At 35.7% G+C, this 24,495-nt stretch overlaps 1 protein-coding gene and 1 pseudogene across 4 annotated transcripts in view; one reads left to right on the top strand and one right to left on the bottom strand.

Moving 5' to 3' along the window:
* PDS5A (PDS5 cohesin associated factor A) overlaps positions 1-24,495 on the top strand; it is a 93,068-nt gene that overhangs the window by 10,743 nt on the left and 57,830 nt on the right. For all 3 annotated transcript variants that reach the window (XM_081146406.1, XM_081146407.1, XM_081146408.1), the window contains exon 3: positions 22,020-22,223. In XM_081146406.1, the coding sequence (XP_081002532.1) occupies positions 22,020-22,223 (204 nt within the window). The remainder of the gene's footprint in view (positions 1-22,019; positions 22,224-24,495) is intronic.
* Positions 23,761-24,491, bottom strand: LOC308561227 (small ribosomal subunit protein eS7 pseudogene; annotated as a pseudogene). Its single transcript has 2 exons — positions 24,453-24,491; positions 23,761-24,344 (listed from the first exon to the last, which is right to left on the bottom strand). The product of its transcript is annotated as a small ribosomal subunit protein eS7 pseudogene (transcript).

The raw sequence follows: 24,495 nt of genomic DNA, 5'->3' as shown, positions 1-24,495 counted from the left end.
CTCACTTTGCTCTCCTAATTCTACTTTCGCTTGGGTTGTTTTCCTTGTGATTGTCAGGATATTTTGTAAGTTACTATTTGTTTCCTGGCAGTTTGGTTGTGTTTAGCCCTGTCACCCCTGTACAACAGCTCACATGATGTGGTTGTGGTTGCGCCTCACCGTTAGCCAACCTGAGAGGAGAGTCCTCCCCAAAGTAGGTCAACAACAATCTAGACCCAATTACAACAGAAGAGCCCAAAGAACTCACAAAAGGGACACCCACAAAAAGGACACACCTAGAGCAAATAGCTCAGAAGTATAAGGAAAACACACCTCCAGGTTCCACTGAATGTACACTACAAAATCCCACCCACAAGACTAGGAGACAGCAAGTATATCTAATATACAGATACAAACACTAAGAGTTACTAAAATGGAGAGACAAAGAAACAACCCCCAAACTAAAGAAAAGGAAAAATCACCAGAAAAAGACCTTAATGAGATGGAGTTAAGCAAGTTATCAGAGATAGAGTTCAGATTAATGGTTATAAAGATGCTCAAGGAAATTAATGAGAACAGCAAGACACTTAATGGGAAGATCCAGAAACTTTGAAAGCATGAAAAAGGAGCTAGATTTGAAAATAAGAACCAGGCAGAAATGAAGAATACTGTATCTGATATCAAGAATACTCTGGAATGAATTAAAAGCAGGTTCAATGAAGCAAAGGATAAAATAAGCGAATTAAAAGATAAGGTAGAAAAAAACACTAAGAACAGCAAAAAAAAACACAGAAAAACTACTCAGAAGCATGAGGACAGTTTAAGGGAACTTTGGGACAATATGAAGCAAAACAACATTTGCATCATGGTATCAGAGGGGGAGGAAAGTTAGCAAGGGATAGAGAACCTGGTGGAGGAAATAATGACAGAACATTTTCCTAAGCTGGTTAAGGAGAAAGCCACACAAGTTCAGGAAGCACAGAAGGTTCCAAACAAGAGGAACACAAAGAGACCCACTCCAAGACACATCATAATTAAAATGGCAAATGTTAAGGACAAAGAGAATATTAAGGGCTGCAAGAGAAAGACAAGCAGTGACCTACAAGGGAACCCTATAAGGCTGACAGCAAATTTCTCAACAGAAACACTTCAGGCCAGAAGGGAGTGGCATGAAGTTCTCAAAGTAATGAAAAGCAAAAACCTGCAACCAAGACTGCTTTATCCAGCAAGGCTACCACTTAAAATTTGAAGGTGAAATAAAGAGCTTCCCAGACAAAAGAAGGCTAAAGGAGTTCAGTACCACCAAACCAGAATTGCAAGAAATGCTAAAAGGACTACTTTAAGAAGAAGAAATATTGAGAGGTACATCGACATAAAGGGGGAAAATGGCATTAAATAAGTATATGTCAATAATAACCTTAAATATAAATGGAATAAATGCTCCAATAAAAGACATAGGATAGCTGAATGGATAAGAAAACAGAACCCATGTATATGCTGTCTACAAGAGACCCACCTGAGAGCAAAAGATTTATACAGGCTGAAAGTGAAGGGGTGGAAAAAATATTCCATACAAATGGAAATGAAAAAAAGCTGGAGTAGCAGTACTTATCTCTGACAAAATAGTCTTCAAAATAAAGACTATATCAGGAGACAAAGAAGGTCACTGCATAATACTAAAGGGATCAATCAAACAGGAGGAAATAACCCATGTAGATATATATACACCTAATATAGGAGCACCTAAATATATAAATTTCTTGGTGGACTTTAAGGGGAGATTGACAGCAACACAGTCATAGTGGGGGACTTTAACACCACACTGCCATCATTTTTTGTCAAATCAAGACAAGAAATCAACAGGGAAACAGAGACCTTAAATGACACACTAGATCTAATGGATTTAGTTGACATTTACAGAACATTTCATCCCAAAGCAGCAGAGTACACATTCTTCTCAAGTACACATGAAATGTTCTCAGAAATAGACTACATGTTAGGGCACACAGAAAGTCTCTACCAGTTCAAGACGATTGAAATCATATCAAACATCTTGGATCACAATGACATGAAACTAGAAATCAGCCACTATAAAAAAACTCAAAAATATTCAAGCACATGGAGGATAAATAGCATGTTATTCAACAATGAATGGGTTACCAAATGGATGAAGGAAGAAATCAAAAATCTATGGGACACAACAAAAGCAATCCTGAGAGGAAAGTTCATAGCATTACAGGCATACTTCAGGAAACAAGAAAAAGCTCTACTAAACCATCTAACACAAAAAGAGTTAGAAAGAGAACAGCAAGAAAATCCCCAAGGAAGTAGAAGGAAGGCAATAATAAAGATCGGAGCAGAAATTAATGACATAGGGACTAATAAAACAATACAAAGATCAATGAAACCAAGAGCTGGTTCTTCGAAAAGATGATTAAGACTGATGAACCTTTAACCAGACTCACCAAGAAACAGAGAGAGTACCCAAATAAATAAAATCCGAAATGATAAAGGAGATATAACAACTCACCGAACAGAAATACAAAGGATCGTAAGAATGAGCAACTATATGCCAACAAACTGGTCAACCTGGGTGAAATGGACAAATTCCTAGAAGCATGCAATCTTCCAAAGCTGAATCACGAGGAATCAGAAAACCTGAATAGGCCGATAACAGCTAATCAAATTGAAGCAGTAAAAAAACTCCCGGCAAACAAAAGTCTAGGACCAGATGGATTTACAGGTGAGTTTTACCAAGCATTCAAAGAAGAATTAACACCTATTCAATCTATTCCAGAAAATTCAAGAGGAGGGAAAACTCCCAAGCTTTTTTATGAGGCCAGCATCGTCCTAATCCTGAAACCAGATAAAGTCACTACAAAAAAAGAAAATTACAGGCCAATATTTCTGATGAACATAAATGCTAAAATCCTCAACAAAATACTCTCAAACCGGATCCCGCAATACATTAAAAAGATCGTACACCACAAGCAAGTGGGATTTATTTGGGGGATTTAAGGCTGGTATAATACTCGCAGATCAATAAATATGATACATCACATAAACAAAATGAAGGACAAAAGTCATCATATCAGTAGATGCAGGAAAAGCATTTGACAAAGTCCAGCACTCATTTTTTATTTTAAAAACTCAACAAAATGAGAACAGAGGGATCATACCTCAACATAGTAAAGGTCATGTGTGACATACGTACAGACAACATCATACTCAATGGTCAAAACTAAAACTATTTCCCTTAAAAATGGGAACAAGACAGGGTTGTCCGCTTTTACCACTTTTATTCAACATAGTACTGGAAGTCCTTGCTACAGCTATCAGACAGGAAGAAAACTGAAAGGTATCCAAATTGGGAAGGAGGAAGTAAAACTCATTATTTGCAGATGGCATGATATTGTACATTGAAAACCCGAAAGACTCCCCCAAAGTACTACTAGATTTGATAAGTTAATTCAGCAAGGTAGCTGGATACAAAATTAACATTAAAAAATTGACAGTATTTTTATACACCAACAATGAACTCTCTGAAAGAGAAACTAAAAAACATTTACCATTGCAACTAAAAAAAGTAAGATTCCTTGGAATAAACAACCAAGGATGTAAAAGACCTGTACTCGGAAAACTACAGGACACTGAAAAAAGAAATAGCGGAATATATAAAACAATTGGAAGAATATACAATGTTCATGGATTGGAAGAATTAATATCATTAAAATGTTCATACTACCCAAAGCAATCTAGATTCAATGCAATTTCTATTAAAATGCCAACAGCATATTTCATAGAGCTAGAACAAATATTCCAAAAGTTTATATGGAACCAAAAAAGACCCTGAACAGCTGTAGCCATCTTGAGAAAGAACAACAGAGTTGGAGGGATCACTTTACCAGTTATCAAACTATACTACAAAGCCACTGTAATCAAAGCAGCCTGGTATTGGTACAACAACAGACATACAGATCAATGGAACAGAACAGAGACCCCAGAAAAAAACCCCACGCCATTATGGTCAGTAAATATTTGACAAAGTAGGGAAGAGCATACAATGGAGTAAAAACAGTCTCTTCAATAATTGATGTTGGGAAAATTGGACAGATACATGCAAAAAAATGAAACTAGATCACCAATTTACTCCATACACAAGAATAAATTCAAAGTGGATAAAAGACTTAAATGTAAGTCACAACCATAAAAATCCTGGAAGAAAACAGGCCGTAAAGTCACAGGCATTTCACATAGTGGAATTTTCACCAATACATCTTCTAGGGCAAGAGAAACACAAACAAATGGGACTACATCAAACTAAAAAGCTCTGCACAGCAAAAATCAGCCTCAAAATACAAAAAAACCCCACAGTATGGGAGAACATTTACCAAGGATGCATCTGATGAGTGGCTAATTTCCAAAGTTACAATGAACTCATATAACTCAAAAAGAGGAAGACAATCCAATTTAAAAATGGGCAAAGGACCTCAATAGACAATTCTCCAAAGAGGACATACAGATGGCCAAGAGACATATGAAAAAATACTCCAACGTCGCTAATCATCAGAGATGCAAATTAAAACCACAATGAAGTATCACTTCACACCTGTCAGAATGGCCACCATCAACAAATCAACGAACGACTTGTGCTGGCAAGAGTGTGGAGAAAGGGGAACCCTGGTACGCTGCTGGTGGGAATGCAGACTGGTGCAGCCACTATGGAGAATAGTATGGAGGTTCCTCAAACTGCTTTTTGACCCAGTGATCCCACTTCTAGGAATATATCCTAAGAATCCTGAAACACTAATCAGAAAAAATATATGCACCCCTATGTTCATAGCAGCACAATTTACAATAGCTAAGATCTGGAAACGGCCCAAGTGCCCATCAGTAGATGAGTGGATCTGTGGGACATTTACACCATGGAATACTATGCAGCTGTAAAGAAGAAGGATCTCAAACCCTTTGGGACAGTATGGATGGACCTGGAGAAAATTACGCAAGGTGAAATAAGCCAGGCAGAGAAAGACATATCACATGATCTCATTTACATATAGAACCTAAACACAATAATCTGGTGAACAGAATAGATTCAGTGATATAGAAGCATGGAACAGAGTGACAAATCTCAGAAGGAAGGTGGAGGTGGGTGGGTGGGGAGAGATTAACCAAGAAATTTATGTGCATATATGCACAACCCATGGACACAGACAACAGTGTGGTAGAGGCCTGGGGCAGGGAGTGGGTGCAGGATGGAATGGGTCAGTGGGGAAAAGGAGACATCTGTAATATTTTGAACAATAAAAAAAGTAAATAAAGACATTAGTGGAAGTAGAAATAGAAAGAGGCTGTAAATTCTGCATGCCATGGATATGCTGTTTATATTGCATGATATTGAAAATAATGTTTACATTCTGGATCATATGTATCTTAAATTTTTATATTTTATCTCTTTTTTGGTCAATGTAAATTAACTTCTCAAGTTTTGGACCGTTGGTTAGTTACTGAAAAAAAAAATGAGTTAATATTGAATAAAAAATAATTATTTAAAAATAAAAATAAATTACTCGTGGATTCTTTATTCAGTGCATTATAATCCACTACTGTTTTTATTCCTTTTAGAGTCAAATTGTCCCTATTGAGCATGCTGGTTTGGGTATCTTTTCCAAACTTCTGTCTTTCTTATATGCATCTCTGAGTCTTTGAGCACTTCTTTGTTTTCTACCTCAAGATGTTCACCTTGGGTTTCCCTGACCCAAAATTTGGATGGGTCATTTTCCCCAAAGAACCCTATTTCCATTTTAGTAGGGGATGGTGTTTATAAACCAAGATCTGGGCATGGGCATTGTATTCACGTTGTTACTAGGATGTGATTTCTTCAGGCCTTTTCAGTATATAGAGCTAGGAAATAAACTTGCAATCATGAGTTTATTCTTTTACTGTCAGTTGAAATCTAGCACCACAAAGTTTATCCTAAACTTCCTCCATTCTGTCTTTGTATTATCCTTCTCTTACAGTGTAAACTGTTTTTCCTTAAGTTTGATAAATTTATTTGTACTACCCTACAAAAAAACTCAGACCTACTATACCAGTATCTCTTTGTAAGATTTCTTTGTAGTTCTTCCTGTCCCATTAAGTTTATATAGAGTACCATGTTTGTTAGTTACTTGAATTTGAATTCTTTGTCTGAGTGGTTATGTTATCAATTTATATACAATTTCTTTCTGTTTGTATTCTATCTGTCCATCTATCAACTCTTTATTTCCACTGACAGATATAATCCTTGCTTGATTATTTTATTGTAAGAACACATAACATAAAATTTATTACCTTAACCATTTTTAAATGTACACTATACTAGTGTTAACTATATACTCATTGTTAATACAATAAGATATTTAGAACTTTTTCATCTTGTAAAACTGAAACTCTATACCCGTTGGACAACTCCCCCGTTTTTCCTCCCAGCCCCTGGCAGCCACCACCCTACTTTCTAAGAGTTGCCTACTTTAGATTCCCTCGTATAAGGGGAACCATACAGTATTTGTCTTTTTCTGACTGGCTTATTTCACTTAGCAGAATGTCCCTAAGATGTATCCATGTTGTAAGAATATGACAGGGCCCCGCCGGGCATGGCTCAATGGTTGAGTGTTGACCTGGGATCCAGGCAATCAGGGTTTGATTCCTGGTCAGGGCACACGCCTGGGTTGTGGGCTCGATCAATGACTCATCACTGATATTTCTACCTTTCTCTCTCCCTCTCCTTTCCTCTCTCTGAAGTCAATAAAGATATATTTAAAAAAAAAAAAAAGAATATGACAGGATTTCCTCCTTTTTTTAAGGCTGTATATTGCATTGTATATATACACATCACACGTCTTCTTTTTTAAAAAAATACATCTTTATTGATTTCATAGAGGAAGGGAGAGAGATAGAAACATCAATGATGAGAGAGCCGTCATTGATCCGCTACCCCCTGCACACCACCGACTGGGAATTGAGCCCACAACCCGGGCCTGTGCCCTGTTCAGGAACCAGACGGCCATCTCTTGGATCCTAGGTTGATTTTCAACTGCTGAGCCACACCTGGCCGGGCTACACATCACACTTTCTTTATTTACCAATCCATTGATGAATGTCTAGGTTGCTTTCACCTCTTGGCTATTGAGATAATACTTCAATAAACATGCGTATGCATACATTTCTTTGAGATCCTATTTCAGTTCTTTTGCATATATCCAGACTATATATTGCTGGGATTATGATAATTTTATTTTTAGTTTTTTGAAGAACCCCCTAAATTAGGTTTCCAGACCTAGTTCTACAGTTGGGGGTGGAGTCCTCTCATGGCAATAAACAATTCTCAGACACCAGCAGTGTTTCCCAGAATTCAACTCAATTCTGACACTGTCTACACAAAGATAGCATCAAACTCCACAGGTTAAGGGTTCAGTCCTACAAGACTCTCCCCTTCCGCAAACACACACTTTAGATGTGAGACTCAAGCCTAGTTGACCTGTCGTTTCAACAGACTGGCCACAGATTGGAGGTTCCAGCCCCTTTCCCCCCCCAGCTGAGTTCCACTTTCAATTCCAGGTTGTCATCTGTGCTTCTGACCAACTAGCTATAAATCCGTGGTTCCCACAACCCCCTCCTTGGGTTCAGTTAAGTTTCTAGAATGGCTCAGAGAAAGTTACTTACCAGATCACTGGTTTATTGTAAAAGGATATAACTCAGGAGCAGCTAGATGGAAGAGATGCATAGGGCAAGGTATGTGGGAAGGGGTATGGAACTTTATGCCTTCTCCAGGGACACCATTCTCCTTGAATCTCCAATGTGTTCACCACCCCGAAAGCTCTCTGAACCCCATTCTCCTGAGTTTTTATGGAGGCTTTGCTACATAGTCATGATTGATTAAATCATTGACCATTGATGATTAATTCAACCTATGGCCTCTCTCCCCTCCCTGAAGGTGGGGGTGGATGGGACTGAACATTACAACCCTCTCATCACATGATTGGCTCTAGTACCAACTAGCCTTCATCTTTGGCTACTTTCCAAAAGTCACCTCATTAACATAATGAAAGATAACCTTTTTTCACCCTCAACACTTAGGGAGTTCCAAGAGTTCCTAGAGCTGTGAGCCAGGAATTATGGACGAAGACCAAATATATATTTCTTTACAGATTATATTACACCACCCCACATACTGTTTCCCATAGTGGTTGCATCATTTTATATTCCCACCAGTGCACAAGGATTCATTTTTCTTCATATCCTCACCAATGCTTGTTATTTTCTGTTTTTGATAATGGCTGTTCTAACGGGTGTGAGGTGATATCTCATTGTGGGTTTGATTTGAATTTTCCTTATGATTAATGTTGAGCATCTTTTTATGCATGTTGGCTATTTGTGTATCTTTTGGAGAAATGTTTATTGAAGTCCTTTGTTCATTTTTAAATCAGGTTATTTTGTTGTTGAGTTGTAGGAATATTTGTATTCAGTGTTACGGATTACTTGTCCATTCTTTTTTTAAAAAAAAATATATTGATTTCAGAGAGAGGAAGGGAGAGGGAAAGAGAGATAGAAACATCAATGATGAGAGAGTCATTGATTGGCTGCCTTCTGCATGCCCCCTGCTGGGAATTGAGCTCGAAACCCAGGCGTGTGCCCTGATTGGGAATCAAACCTCCATCTCCTGGATCATAGGTCGGTGCTCAACTGCTAAGCCACGCTGGCTGGGCACTTGTCCATTCTTTTTAATTTTTTATGGTTCAAGAGTCAAACTTACAGTTTTCAGATGTCTTACTCCCATCTTATCTCTTCCACTCAGTTTCCACCTACCAGCTACTATAGATAATCATTTTCATTAGTTTTTGGTTTATCCTTTCTGTGTTATCTCCCTTCTTACTCAGAAGATAGACTACTGTATGTATTCTCTTGCACTTTGCTTTCTTCACTTAATATATCTTGGAAATCACTTCATATCTGGAAATCTCTTTTTTATGGTTTTATAGTATTCCATGTATAGATGTGCCATAGTAGTAACTTATTTAACTAGTCTCTCATTGTTTCGTTTAAGATTGTTTCTAATGTTTTGCTATTATAAATAATGCTAAAGTGATTAACCTCTTTCCCATGTTGTTTTGTATTTGTGGAGCTGTATCTTTAGGGTAAATGTCTAGGAGTGGAATTGTTGGGTGAAAAGGTAAATACGAGTGATTTTGTTAGAGGTGGCCAAATTCCCCCTCCATTGGAGTTGTACCATTTAGTGATTTCCCCAGCAAGTATAAGAATGTCCAGCCTCTCAATAATGTATTATTAAATAATACTTTTAAATTGGCTTTCAAATTTGCAAGTTAATATGTTGGAAATCAAGAGAAATTCTTTATGAGAATGATTAAATAAATGTATCACACTGAAGTTTAGAGGTGTAAAAACTCTGTTAGACTTCCCTAAAAATTCAAAGGAAATTGAGTGACTTTTTTAAGTTTGTTTAATGAAATGAGGGGGTCTAGATGGAGACAAATTATTAGTAACAGATAATGAAATCGTCAAACCTCATTTAGGTCTTTTTTTTTTAAACATATCTTTATTGATTTCAGAGAGAGGAAAGGAGCGGGAGAGAGAGATAGAAACATCAATGATGAGAGTCATTGATCGGCTGCTTAGCCCGCAACCCGGGCATGTGCCCTGACCGGGAATTGAACCCCGATCTCCTGGATCCTAGGTCGATGCTCAGCCGCTGACCCACACCCGACTGGACCCTCATTTAGGTCTTAATTCAAGACCTTGAATTAAGCCCAGCTGATTTGGCTCGAGTGGTTAGACCATCGGCCCTCAGACTAAAGAGTGTCTTGGGTTCAATTCCAGTCAAGGGCATATACCTCTGTTGCATGCTTGGTCCCCGGCCCTGGTCGGGGGCTGTGTACAGGAAGCAGCCAGTTGATGTGTCTCTCTCACATCTGTGTTTCTCTTTCTCTCTCCTTCCACTCTCTCTGAAAAGCAATGGAAAAAATGTCCTCAGATGAGGATTAAAAAAAAAGACCTTTAATTAAATAGAAATTAGGTGAGGACTAATTAAAAATAATATATGAAATAAACCACATTGGTATATAGAACGCCAGTACGTGATTTATTTTCCCTATATCAGAAATCTGTAGATATCCAAAGATAAACTGACTGGTGCTGCACGAGGAAAACAGATTTAAGGACATCAATGAATTTTGTTTCTATTAGCTTCTGTTTTCAGAGTTAATTAAGTTAAACACCACTTTGCTGAGATTGTTGGCACATGGAAGTATGTCTAGTTGAATTCCTCAGTCAGAAAGAGAAAATGAGTGGAGTTTATACATTATATAAAAAAACTACCAAGTTTTTATTTTTTGAAGACAACAAATCAAGACATTTCTAGATAACAGTTTCAACAGGAAGACAAACACAAACATAACAAAGGAATTTCTTTTCCTTACTGTTGGCATTTGGTCTTTTACATTAAAGCAGAGCCTCCCAACTGGTGTAATTCTACATAGTTATAGGTGTGCCTAAATATAGAGACCCTCAGCCTTTGGGGGTCACAAATATATCATTTTTTTTTAATATTATGTGATTGTTTAAAAGTTGGGAACTGCCATAATATGTATTTGTTGTTTTTCATGTTATAAAATTATCATTAAAATCACACATTTAAAACTCTACCAAAGTAGGAACACTGTGATTGATCCGATAAATCCAACTTTTAAATAGCATTGGTCCATTTGGAGAAACTGAATTTATAATAGAGTAGCCCTGAAATGGATTTCCAGTTATATGAAGAATATTCAAGATTATCATATATTTTATAAGTTAAATGCCAATCATATGCTAGGATTGCATATGTTTCTTTGAATAAAGAAATACTAAGAATTTTGATGGTCAAAAGTTTCATGGAGAAGGTGACAGTTGGACTGGGATTTGAAGGCTCAGACTTTGGTAGGCAAATAGGCGGTAAAACATACCATACAGATAAATAGCAGCTTGTTGTGTTTGAATAAAATGAGTAGAACAGTTTTGCTAAAACATCTTAAAAGAGAATAGTTTGGGAGGAAAAAGAGGATAGTACCTATGAAATTGTTAAAGTCTTTAAATGTCAAAGGAAGAAATTTCAATTAAAAAAAAAATATCTCAGGCGTTCGAGCTGAAGAGTGGTGTGTCTAAGCCTGACCAAGCAATTTCTTAAGTACATGAATACCACCCTTTCTTTGTGATCAGTTTGTGGAGTCTTTCTATCCTCTTGTCCAGACCAAATAGCACCTTTGTTGAACAGTAATCCATTTGAAAATGATACTGTCTGAAGAGTTTTGTCATATGACTCTAGGTGTCAAGGCTGCAGATGAGTAAAATTTAAAAGCATGATTAGTAGAATTTTATATACTAGATTATTGTAATATGAATTGGATTTTTATCACATATATTCAGTGTGTGTTTGTCCAAAATTTCCTAGAATTTCTGTGGAAGGATTTCTAAGTGAACGTTTATAGTAAATTGATGCCAGATTATTTTGTTAAGGTTAATACTTGAAAATTAAATTCAGTGGCCATGTATAATTGTTCTGTAATTTCAGTTGTTTGTTAAATTAAATAACCTTCATCTAGCTACTATACATAGAGGTGAATTCTTCATCTGCAAAAAGAAAATCATTGAATAAAAGTGTTTAATTTGATAGTCATAAGGATTGATTTGGTGTACATAAGAAGACTACTGTTTCTGAGAGAAGTATAGAAAATGGTTTTCTTCTTGAAGCATCTACCTAAATAGTTTTGAAGAAAGTAGTAAAAATCATCAGGCAGTAATAAAATAAAATTGGTTTTTGATCTCTTGGGAGTAATGCTATGCAATTTGGCCTACTATATTCAATTCTCATCCTTTAACTGATATTTTATCTGATTTTAAAAATTATAATTAAGTCCTTAAATGACAAGAAAGGAATTAGAATTTTTAAAAAAATCACTCAGACATTTGAGCTGAAGAGTGATGTGTGTAAGCATGATTTAAACTTATTCCAGAAACAAAGTGGTCTCCTTATATACACTGCTGCTGTGTCGGTTGTTCTTTATGTTTTTCTACACTTTTTTTAATTATTTAATTGTTAATGCTTGTTTTTATCCACTAGATGCTATTTTTTAGAGCAGTTCACAGCAAAATTAAGTGGGAAGTGCAGAGTTTCCAACAACTCCCTGCCTTTCCTCCCTAGCCCTACCTCTTTCACCAACATGTTACATCCATCACCAGAGTACTATGTTTTTTTCAATCCATGGGCCAATCTTAACACATCATCATCACTCAAAGTTTATATTCCTTTTTTTTTTCAATCCTTACCCGAGGATAATTTTTTCATTGCTTTTCAGAGAGAGTAGAAGGGCGGGGAGAGAGAGAGACAGAGAGAGACAGACATCGATATGAGAGAGACACATGGATTGGTTGCCTCCTGCATGTGCCCCGACCAGGGCCGGGGTCGAGCCTGCTGCCAAGGTACATGCCCTTGGCCAGAACTGAACCTAGGACCCTTCACTCCGCAGGCCAATGCTCTAACCACTGAGACAAACTCGCTAGGGCTAGATTCCTTTTTTAAAAAAATTTTTCTTTAAATCCTCACCCAAGGATATGCTTACTGAGTTTAGAAAGTGAAGGGCGGGGGGAGAGAAACATCAATGGGCTGCCTCCCATACTCACCCCGACTGGGATCAAACATGAAATCCAGGTATGTGCCCTGATGGGGAATCAAACCCACAGCCTTTCAGTGTAGGGGATGATGCTCCAACCGAGTCACACCAGCCAGGACTAAATAAAATTTTAATTATAGTGTAAATATATTTTAATTTTCATGGAACAATATGAGTATATCCATGTCATTAAGTAATCCTTTAAAACATAATTTGTTTTTTGTGTTTTTTAAAAAACAACTCTTTTTAGAGTGGTTTTAGTTTCATAACAAATTTGAGGGAAAGGTATAGACATTTTAAACATATACCCCCTTTCCCCACACATGCGTGCCCTCCCCATTATGAGAGTCACTCACTAGAATGGTATGTTTTGTTGCCAATGATGAATCTACATTGACACATCACAGTCACCCTAAGTCCATAGATTACCTGGGTTAATTCTTGATGTTGTGCATTTTATGGGTTTGGACAAATAATTACATACAGAATACTTTCACTGCCCTAAAAAAACCATCTGCGCTCTGCTTATTTATCCCCCCCTGCATCCTGTACTGTATTTTTTAGTATGGAAAAGCCCAAATGTTAATTATTTATATATTGCTTATGTTTTTTATCAAAGTTAGATTTATTGTGCTCTTAATATTCCTAATTTGGACTTTTCTTGCTTGGCCAAGGTGGAGCTCTAAGTGCCAAATTTACTCATTTTAGGTGGATGCAGATTTTATTTTTTATTTTATTTTTTTAAATATGTTTTTATTAACTTCAGAGAGAGGAAGGGAGAGGGGGAGAGAGAATCATCAATGATAAGAGAGAATCATTGCCATCAGCTTCCTCCTGCACGCCCCTTGCTGGGGATCGAGCCCGCAACCCAGGCATGTGCCCTGACCAGGAATCAAACCTCAAATCTCCTGGATCCTATGTCGATGCTCAACCCCTGAGCCAAGCTGGCTAGGCTTGAATTGTTATCTTAATTTCATTTTCAGATTGTTTATTCCAAGTAGTTAGAAATTTGATTGAGTTTTATATATTGATCTTATATCCTGGAACTTTGCTAAACATATTTATTAATTCTAATTGGTTTAATGGATTTCTTAGGAGGAGTTTTTATATGCAAGATCATATAATCTGTGAATAGAGATAAACCTCTTTTCTAATCTGAATGCCTTTTATGTCTTTAATATGCCCAACTGCCCTGGCTAGAACCTTCGGTATAACATTAAATAGAAGTGGCGAAAGCAGATGCCCTTGTCTTATTCCTGATCTTAGTAGGAAAGCATCCAGTTTTCCACCATCAAGTATTATATTGGCTGTGGATTTTTCACAAATGCCCTTGAACGTGTTGAGGAATTTCCCTTCTATTCCTAGTTTTTTGAGTATTTTTATCATCAGAGGGTGTTGGATTTTGTGAAATGCTTTTTCTGCATCCATTAAGATCATGTGATTTTTGTTTTTGTTTTTTGGGTTTTTTAATTAATAATGTATTACATTAATTGGTTTTCGAATGTTAAATAACCCACCTTGCATTCTTGACATAAATCCCACGTGTTCATAGTATAGAATTCTTTCTGTATGCTCCTGGATTTGGTTTGTTAGTATTTTATTGAAGCTTTTGCATACATATACATAAGATATATTAGTCTAGAATTTTCTTTTCTTCTGATATCTTAGTCTAGTTTTGGAAACCGGTTAATACTGACGTCATAGAACAAATTGGAAGTGTTTTACCACCTTTTATTTTTGGAAGAGTTTGGGGAAAATTGGTATTCTTGAAGTGTTCAGTAGAATTCAGCAGTAAATCTGAATTAAATCTGGGCATGGGCTTTTCTTTGTGTGTAGTTTTCCTTTATAATCCTTTTCCATAAGTTCAGTAGTAGTATCCCCTCTTTCATTTCAGAATCTGGTAATTTGAGTCTTCTCTCTTTTTTTTTAGTCAAACTAAAGATTTGTTTATTTTGTTGATGTCAAAGAACCTGCTTTTGTTGTTTCCTTTCTCTAGCAGTCTTCAAGTGATTCTGGGCAGAAGTATTTTTCTGGCAACTGATTTAGGGAACCTTTGCCCAGTTTCACTTCTCTGCTGCTGTATACTCTTTCCCACCATCCCCTTTTCATCTTGCCCCTAGGGAATTTCCCTGGACTTACTTTTGCTTATCCTCTGGCTCTTACTGCTTGGACCGTAATTAATTCCATCTGTTTTTCCCCCCACATATATATACTTGTCTGCTTGAACCCCATTTTTCCTTTCTTCCAAATCCTAATTCATTTAACCTTAAGAAAAGCCAACTGCTTTTCATTGCATTTTTTAGTAAAAAGACCTTAAGTAATAACGATTGATCATTTTAAGAGTAAGGCAAATGATCCACTTTTATCAAGGAAAAGGAAAACTAGAACACTTAGTTAAATTAATATATTAAAGTCATCTATTGAGCTGCTCTGTGCTCCTATCTAAATTCTCTACTTTTGTCTTCACCTAACTACATTATGAGAAAGGTGGGCTTTTTTATTTGGCCTGGTAACATGACCACTTAATAGTAATAGCACTATAATAGTTACAGCACTTAAAAGTTATAGTACTATGTAAGATATAGCTCTGTATATTTCTTTTTATTTTTCTCTAGTCATTTTGCATTACCACTTGTCCTATACTGCACTATATATACTATAGGTTAAGAGTGGTAAGAAGTAAGTAAGAGTTAATTATCACACTGTCTGGATTTGAATTTTTATGCCTGTGAATAAACTACTTAGCTTCAGTTTTCTCATCTATTAAATGGGGATGATAATAATCCTCCCACAAGGAATCATTGTATTAGATGAGTTAATGGTACATTTAATTTACTTGAAATATGTGTGGCACACAGAAAGAACTCAATAAGTGATAGCTATAAGCACTATTATAAATATTTCACCTATTAAAAATATGGTTTCTGAATTGAAAATTTTCTTAATTATATAAGGGTCAAACTGTAGAATAATTCATTGGTTTACGTTGTGTTTCCTTCACTGGTTTTGTCCTTTTACCTCACTAATACCCAAGATAGAGAACATGTAAGGTTATGTTAAAACCAAAAGTCAAAACCTTTGAAGCCTCAATGTAAGTGTTAGACTTTATAAGGCTTTAAGGCTACTCATAATATTTTTAGGACCTTAGAAATTTCCCTTGAAGCTAAAAATAGCTTCTGTGATGACTGTCTCTGTTGTAACCAGTATTCAGGTTATTTTTAGAACCTTAATCATACTGGTTATCTCTAAGGTAGAAATAAATGGAGTAAACCATTTCCTCTAATTTAGAAACTTTCAGGAATTATTAAAAGTATAGTTTTATAGCATATGCTTATTAAATGTTTGGGGCTCATAGAATGAACCTTTCAGGTAGAATTGGGTTTGGAGTTCAGGGAGAGGATAATGAATGTGTAGCATCTAACTTTTCCATACCATACAATTTAGATATGAAATAATATCCTTGCTTCATTAACGAATACTAACTTTGACTTAACTGTGTTAGTAGCAAAACAAATTATATCTTCAAGTAGTCTCTAGTGGTTTATTAGAAAAACAGGTTATTGAATTTTTCCCAAAGAATAACTTAATTTGTTGAAATGGAATAAAATAGCTATATTGATACTTTGTTGTTTGTTCCTCCTATTCAGGTGCAGGGTTTCTTTGTTTCTTTTTTGAAAATTATAAATTATTCAGTTTATTTAAATGGAAAAAAACAACCCACAAACAGTTCATTCATTTCTCCCACCCCTCACCCTCTGCCTCTGTCAAACATCAATCTGTTCTCTGCATCTATGAGCTTAGTGTTTGGTTTTGTTTTTAAGATAATGCATATAAGAAAGTCATATAGTATTTGTCTTTCTCTGTCTGGCTTATTTCACTTAGTATAATGCCCTCAAGGTCTATCCATGTTACTTCAAGTAGCAAGATTTCATTATTTTTTATAGCTGACTAATAATTCAGTGTGTGTGTATATATTCTGTGTCTGTGTGTATTCAGTGTGTGCATACACACACACCACTATTTATTTATCCATTTATTTGTCAGTGGACACTTATGTTGCTTCCACATCTTGGCTATTGTAAATAATGCTGTAATGAACATGAGGATGCACATATCTTTTTGAGTTAGTGTTTTTATTTTCAGATAAATACCAGAAGTAGAATTGCTAGATCATGTGGTAATTCTATTTTTAATTTTCTGTTTTATCTTAATATTAGCACTTAGTCTTGAAATGTATATTTATTGCATAGCTATTAACAAATCAGAATTTCAGAGGGGTTTCTATTCTCAGACTTGGTCAACCACTGAAGAAGTCCAGAGTATGTAAAAAAGTAAACTAATAACATTTCATTCATTCATAATATGTTATGCATTTATATCTTACTTTATAAGACTAATATAGAATAGTATGTACAACTTGGCCCATGGCCCTTAGGAGATCACAATCTTCTTGAGGACACATGGTATTTATACTAATAACCACAGCAAGGAGACACTGAGATAATTGCTTTTTAATTGGTACAGTGTTTTCAGTTCAAAGGAGTCAGTGATCCTTAAGACTAGAGTTGCAAGTAGGGCTTCAAGAAGAGGGTGGGAGCCTGGCCAGGCGTGGCTCGGCGGTTGAGTGTTGACCTAGGATCCAGGAGATTGTGGTTTGATTCCTGGTCAGGGCACATGCCTGGGTTGCAGGCTCGATCCCCAGTTGGAGGCATGCAGGAGGCAGCCGAGTCGTTGATGTTTCTATGTTTCTCTCCCTCTCCCTTCTTCTCTCTGAAATCAATAAAGATATACTTAAAATTTTAAAAAAAAGAAGAAGAGGGTGGGAGCAGGGTGGGAGGGGAGAAAAGGGGGCCATCTGTAATATTTTCAATAAAGATAAATTTTTTTAAAAAGTAGAATTTGGGCAAAAACTTTAAGGACAAGTAAGGTTTTAGTTAAGTCTGTGTTTGAGGTGAAAAGTGTTATGAGGGGTAAAAGCAATTCTAAGACATTCACATATTTCTTCAGTAAGTGTTGGAGCTTTCTCTAAGTTCTTTTTTCTGTGAGATCTGTAAAGATTCTAAGGATAGATAGTTGAAATTAATATAACATTTTATATTTACATATAAATATATACATATGTATACAGGTGAGGTAAATGTAGGCTTAGAGTTGTGAGTACGTAAAACACAGTATTCTTGTGTTATTATTTATTAATTATTGTATTATTCTACAAACAACTGTAAATCTACTTTTGCCCCCTGTATATACATATATACGTATATATACCCATAAAAGATAAAACTATAAACTGATTGTTTTAAGTGTCATAAGGTACTGAGCAGTGGGAAATCATTGTTTGAATTAGGATAACCTTAAAATAGATATTTTAAGAGTTATTTGGTAGCTCTGCCTTTGATTTTGAGAATTAAGGAGACTAAAATCAGGTACGAGATAAGAGGGACCTAAACTAGGTGTGATAACAGTGGAGTGTAAGTTTTATTATTGTATTCAGTATGAAGCTAAATCACTTGGAATTAGCAGTCCTGGGCTCTTAAGAATACTGGTGTTTTCTTTTTAAAAATTTACAATCTAGGTACAACAGGAAAACAGGAATAATATTATTGATTTGGTCAGTAAGTTGCTTGATCTTTGAGCTCTAGGTTCAAAAGTTGCTCTAATGTGTTGAACTCCAAAATTAGAATGTGTAGTAGGTAGAACTTTAAATTTTGTAGTTCTAATGGATTAGGCATTAAGTATGCCCCTGCTTTGTTTCTCTCAGATTTCACCTTAAATGTATATTAGATCAAAGAATTTATGTTACAAATAATTATATGATACTAGAAAGGAGTATTTTGGCAAATATTTCAGTGCTCATTCTTTTCTGACATTCCATGTGTATGTACTTAGTGAGTAAACCACTACTTAATATGAAAATTGTAAGGTTTATTGAACTCCAAAGCTTACATGTTTTTACCCTGGATAGGTGGATTTTGCTGTTGAAAGATTAGTGTAAATGTAGAGATTATCTGAACTAGTTATTTCATCCGTAATTCAACAAATCAAGCCCTTCAGGTGACTGTAACCTTGACTGATGATACAATCTCATGAGATATTCCTAGCTAAAACCACCTAGCTACGCCACTCTCCAAATCCTTTTTCATAGAAATTATGTGGTAAGTAAATGTTTATTACTGTTTTGGAGTATTTTGTTACTGAGAAATATATCTTTCATCTTTCAGCTGACAACACATTTTTTGTGACTCCATATCCAATATAATTTTTTTTTAAACTCCTTAGTTACGATGTTTAGGAGTATATACTTTGCCCATTTCACTTCATCTCTCACCTCCCACTGAACTTGCTCTGACTGCTTCAGAATAGTTGGTTAGATGACTTGAAAGTCATCTAATAGTTGGTCTAATGACTTGAAAGTCTTGCTGACTTAGCTTTCATGGATCCATCAACCTTGTGAGTGAGGCATTCCTTTATTGGCTACCTCTTAACTGAAGAAGAATTTTCATGAAATGCAGATCTGATCATATTATGTTACTGCTTAAAACAATTCAGTGGCTCTTTCATGCCTGTAAGATAAAGGCCAAATATCTCTATGGTTTGTGTGCTCTGTCCTTTGACTTTTGTCAGCTTGCATGAGGATTTAAACTGTCTTAGTTACTTATCTGTGAATATGAGTTTTGTTGGTTGAGGGTAGGTGAATTATGTCTATGTAGAAGGGTTCTACATAAGATTGTTTCAGGTGGAGTGGCTAGTCCTACCAAAGTGAATGTTATGATTATCTTTAATCTCTTCACAACTTCCATTTTAATGCTCCTTTACTTCTCTAAGAATTCCTAAATTTACCTGCTGTATCATTCTTAATTCCAACTAGATATAACAATCTCTACTAAAATGTTAATAGATAACTAAGATATAAGGCTTACTAACTATTAACTCTCACAGGGATGTTTGTATTTTAAAAGCAGATTCTCACAGAGTGTGACTGTAACTAAACTAAGATATGAAGCTGCAACAGCAGAATAGCAAGGAGGGGCTTGATATTTTGAGCAGAATAGCTAATACTATACATATCTATATATGGTTGTCTTATTTAGGACTTTTCATTGATGAAGTTTTCTGGCATTGGAGATTTCTTTGTGGGAAGGTTTTTAATTTCAGATTCAGTTTCTTTTTGTAGAAGTAGGATTTTTTAGATATTCTACCTTATGTGACAGGTCCTCCCCCCTCCCATGTATTGTTATTAGGATGTATAATAATATGTCCTCTTTTTCATAGGTTTTCAACAGTCAGTGTTTGGCATTGTTGGTTTTTCTCTTTTGTATGTTTATTTTCCATTTCACTGATGTCTGTTCTTTATTCCCCCCCTTTGATTTTACCTACTTTTTATTTAATTTATTTTCTTAACTTTTTTTTTTTTTTAATATATCTTTATTGATTTCAGAGAGAGGAAAGGAGATGGAGAGAGAGATATAGAAACATCAATGATGAGAGTTATTGATTGGCTGTAGCCCGCAATCGGGCATGTGCCCTGACTAGGAATCGAACCCTGATCTCCTGGATCCTAGGTCGATGGTCAGCCGCTGAGCCATGCCCAGCTGGGTGATTTTCTTAACTTTTTGAGATGAAAATATAGCTCACTGATTTTTCATTCCTTCTGCTTTTGTAGTATATATGCTTAAGGCTATAAATTTCCCGTGAGTACAACTTTAACTGCAATACTTCCACAAGTATTGATAGTTTATATTTTCATTGTCATTCAGTTCAGAATATTTTCTAAATTCCATTATGATTCCTTCTTCAATCAAAAGAACTTCACTAAATATTTAAGGAAGAAAAAGAAAACCAGTCATACAAACTTTTCATAAAATGGAAAAAAAAGAAGAATCACTTACCAGTTTGTTTTAAGTCATTATAACCTCAGTGCTAAAATTGACATGGTTGTCTTAAGAAGTTACAGGTAAATTTCTCATGAATATAAATGCCAAAATTGAAACAATACAGGGTGGGGCAAAAGTTGGTTTATAGTTTTGAGTACATGAAACAGTTTATTCTTGTATTGTTATTTATTAATTGTATTATTTTCCATATAAACTACTGTAAACTTACTTTGCCCTACCCTGTATAATAGCAGATCACTCCTAGCAATACACAAAAGTATTATGACCTAGTTGGCTTTATTTTAGGAATGCAACTTGGATTAAAATTAGGAAATCAATCAGTGGGATTTATTCTATTAACAGAATTTGTAGGAAAATGATCACTTCAATCAGTGCAGAAAAAGTATTTAATAAAATTCAACACTTGCTCACGATAAAAAGTCTTGGCAAAATAGAAATCGATGTACAAATTCAGTGTCTGACAATGGTGACTGGCTTGGTAAAGTCTGACTTATTTAAAGAAATTTGAATGCAGAAGGAAATGATTGTGATTTGATAAATGAATAAAGAATTATAGTGTGGTTATTTGCATCTTTACAGAGAAAACAAACCAACATAACATACTCAAAAATGTAAATAGTAATTATCTGACATTGAGAAATTATAAATTTTAAAAATTATACTTTTTTTGCATTTTAGAGTAATTCTAAAATGTGTATTTGTTAATTTTATAACCATAAATAACAGAGGTTATTTTATAATTAAAGCTTTTGATAAGAAGTACAAGTACATAAAAATATTTAAACATGGTTTTCTATTGTGAATTGGAAACTTCTTAAAGTGTGAATAAAATAGCAGTTTTAAGGAGCCTAAATCAAGGCAGCTTTAGTAATAAAATATAAAAGAAACATAATTGATGATATTCCATATCAAATGAATTTGGTTGTGCATATGAGGCCAAAAACTTTTTACCTGCGCTAGATATAAAATGAATAATGAGAGTCTTATATTCTTCATAAATCTGGTACAAATACAGATAAATGTGTCTATGAGTAATACAAAAGTTGAAACTTGTTCATGCTCGTGTCTTTTTTTTTTTTTTTTTTAATATGTCTGTATTGATTTCAGAGAGGAAGGGAGAGGGGGAGAGAAAGTTGAAACATCAGTGATGAGAAAGTCGTCATTGATCATCGCCTGCCTCCTGCAACCCGGGAATGTGCCCTGACCGGAAATCGAACCATGATCTCCTGGATCCTAGGTTGATGCTCAGCTCCTGAGCCACGCCCAGCTGGGCTTTACCGAAATTCTTAACTGAAGATTTACAAAAAACTGATTGTGGTGTTCTAATACTAATTGATTATTCATTTGTGTTGTAATGATAATTTAAAAATATATATATATCCTCCACTAATTTCTGAATGTCAGGTGTTGATTACATTTTTTCTTTTATACATTTTTACAGATGGTAGTAAAAACTTTTATGGATATGGATCAGGACTCAGAAGATGAAAAACAGCAGTATCTCCCACTGGCCTTGCATCTTGCATCTGAATTTTTCCTCAGGAATCCCAATAAAGATGTGCGTCTCCTTGTAGCATGTTGTTTGGCTGACATCTTTCGAATCTATGCTCCAGAAGCTCCATATACTTCCCACGATAAACTTAAGGTAAATATAATCTTTACAAAATTGGTTCCCTTTTATAGTTTTCTTATCCTTAGGAACATAGCTTTTTTATTATTTATCTTGTCATAAGATTATATCGTAAGTCCTGACCAGGTAGCTCAGTTGGTAAGAGTGTCGTCCCTATATGCCAAGGTTGCATGTGGCTTTGATCCACGGCCAGGGCACATACAAGAATCAACTCTTTAGTGCATGGATGGGTAGAACAACAAATCAGTGTTTCTCTCTCTCTCTCTCTAAAAAATCAATTTAAAAAAATTTTTAAAATTATATCATAAGTTGCAAAACAAACTATTAATTCAATTTTTATTGAATATCTACAAAAATGACTGTCTTTTTTATAAGACTGAAAAGTACAGATCAAAGTTAGTCCTTGTCTGCTCATATCTAACCTTCAGGATAACCCATCACAAAGCCTAGATGGCTGAATTGAAGGGATAAGTAGTGTATTAATGACACCTTTTAAAACAATAGTATAACAGAACTTACATATTCAAACGATTATTTTTCCCTGCAAGTTATTCTACATGCAAAACTATGTTCATCTTGGTGGTTCTGCCTTTGTTTGAAATGTTTGAGGAGCTCCTGTTTTGATCTTGAGCTGATTTCATATTTTGAATTATTTTTTAAAACTTATCTTAATTGTTGAAAGTATTACAGATGTCCCCTTTTTCCCTCATTGACTCCCTCCACCCAGCACCCCACCCCAGTGCCTTCACCTTGAATATATATATACTTATTTTATTTTTTATTTTTTATTTTATTTTATTTTTTTATTATTTTATTTTTTTGGTTAATCCTCACCTGCGGTTATTTTTTCCATTGCCTTTCAGAGCGAGTAGAAGGAAAGGATGGAGGGATAGAGGGAGAGACAGGCAGGCAGACAGGCAGACATCGACTGGTTGCCTCCTTCACGTGCCTCCTACCAGGGCAGGGAGCAAACCTGAAACTCAGGGACGTACCCTTGACCAGGAATCAAACTTGAGATCCTTCAGTATGTGGGCCTACACTTTAACCACTGAGCAACACCAGCCAGGATGCCTGCTTTCTTTTTTAAGTAGTCCTAAAATGAGTTTGTCCCATATTAATATTATTTTGGTTAAAACTTCTAAAGAAAGCTAATTAAGTAATGAAGCACTATCATCCTGAAAAGTACAACCTTTTGTTCCACACATCTTTGAAGTCACACATCAAATTCAAAAGTAGGTACTGAAAATTATTATTTACATGTAGGAAATAGTAATGGAAAGACTTGTGTCCAGGTCCTCAAAATGAAAATAATTGTTTGCCATGAAGATAGTAAAATGGAAGTTCTGTTGTAGAAGAAAGGTAACAGGACAGAACCGGGGGCAGGGGGGTAAATGGGGGACATCTGTAATACTTTCAACAATAAAGTAAAATAAAATAAAAAAAGACGTAGAACCTATGGTTCTCTCAGAATGAGATAGCCTAAAGATTTATAGCAGTAATAATCTTTATTTTTGCTTCTACTGAAAACAATATTTTATTTAGTCATTTTTGTTTACAACTGAAACTCTGAGATTTCAGAATTAACATCCTTTCCCATGAGCTTCTTATAGACACCAGAAAAGTTTCAACCTTGTGTTCCATGTTGTTCTGCTGGGCCTTATCCAAATGTACCTTTATAGCCAGCTGCTGTCCAGTTTCACTCAGATTCTCTTGCTGACAGTTTCATTTGGGAGAACCAAGTCCTCCAGGATCATGTCATGCTTGGCTGTCAAGAGTACAGCTCCTGGGACACTTTTCCTTATACCGCTTTTTCGAGTTGGCTTAGACAGAGTTGTCCTTTTAGCAACTAAGACAATGTGCTTCCCACTGAACTTTTTCTCCAACTTGTATACCAGCCGGACTTGGATTTTCTGGAAAGACTTCCGTTGAAGAACCAGAACAAAGATTATAAATAGCTTTCCTACCACCACCACCTTCAGTATTCTTGGCTGCTTTGATGTTTAGCTCTGATAGCTGGGCCTTGAGGTCCAAGTTCATCTCTAGCTTCAGCAGAATCTGGGGGATGCCAGACTCGAACTCATCTGGTTTCTCGCCACTGGGCTTCTTGATCTTGGTGGTGCTCAAACTAAACGTGGCCTACGCCTTGGTGAGCACCAGCCTGAGAGGAGGCCTAGATCTCCCTAGAGCTCGTCAAATCCTGCTCTTTATTTTTGCTTCTAAAGGATGTAATTTTATATGATTTGCTCTTTTCTTCTTATTTTGAATAGGCCAGTCCCAAGTCATTTGG

This window comes from Miniopterus schreibersii (genome assembly GCF_964146895.1).
Source record: "Miniopterus schreibersii genome assembly, chromosome: 1".
Taxonomy (NCBI): domain Eukaryota; kingdom Metazoa; phylum Chordata; class Mammalia; order Chiroptera; family Miniopteridae; genus Miniopterus; species Miniopterus schreibersii.
This window is presented reverse-complemented; position numbering and strand designations above follow the sequence as displayed.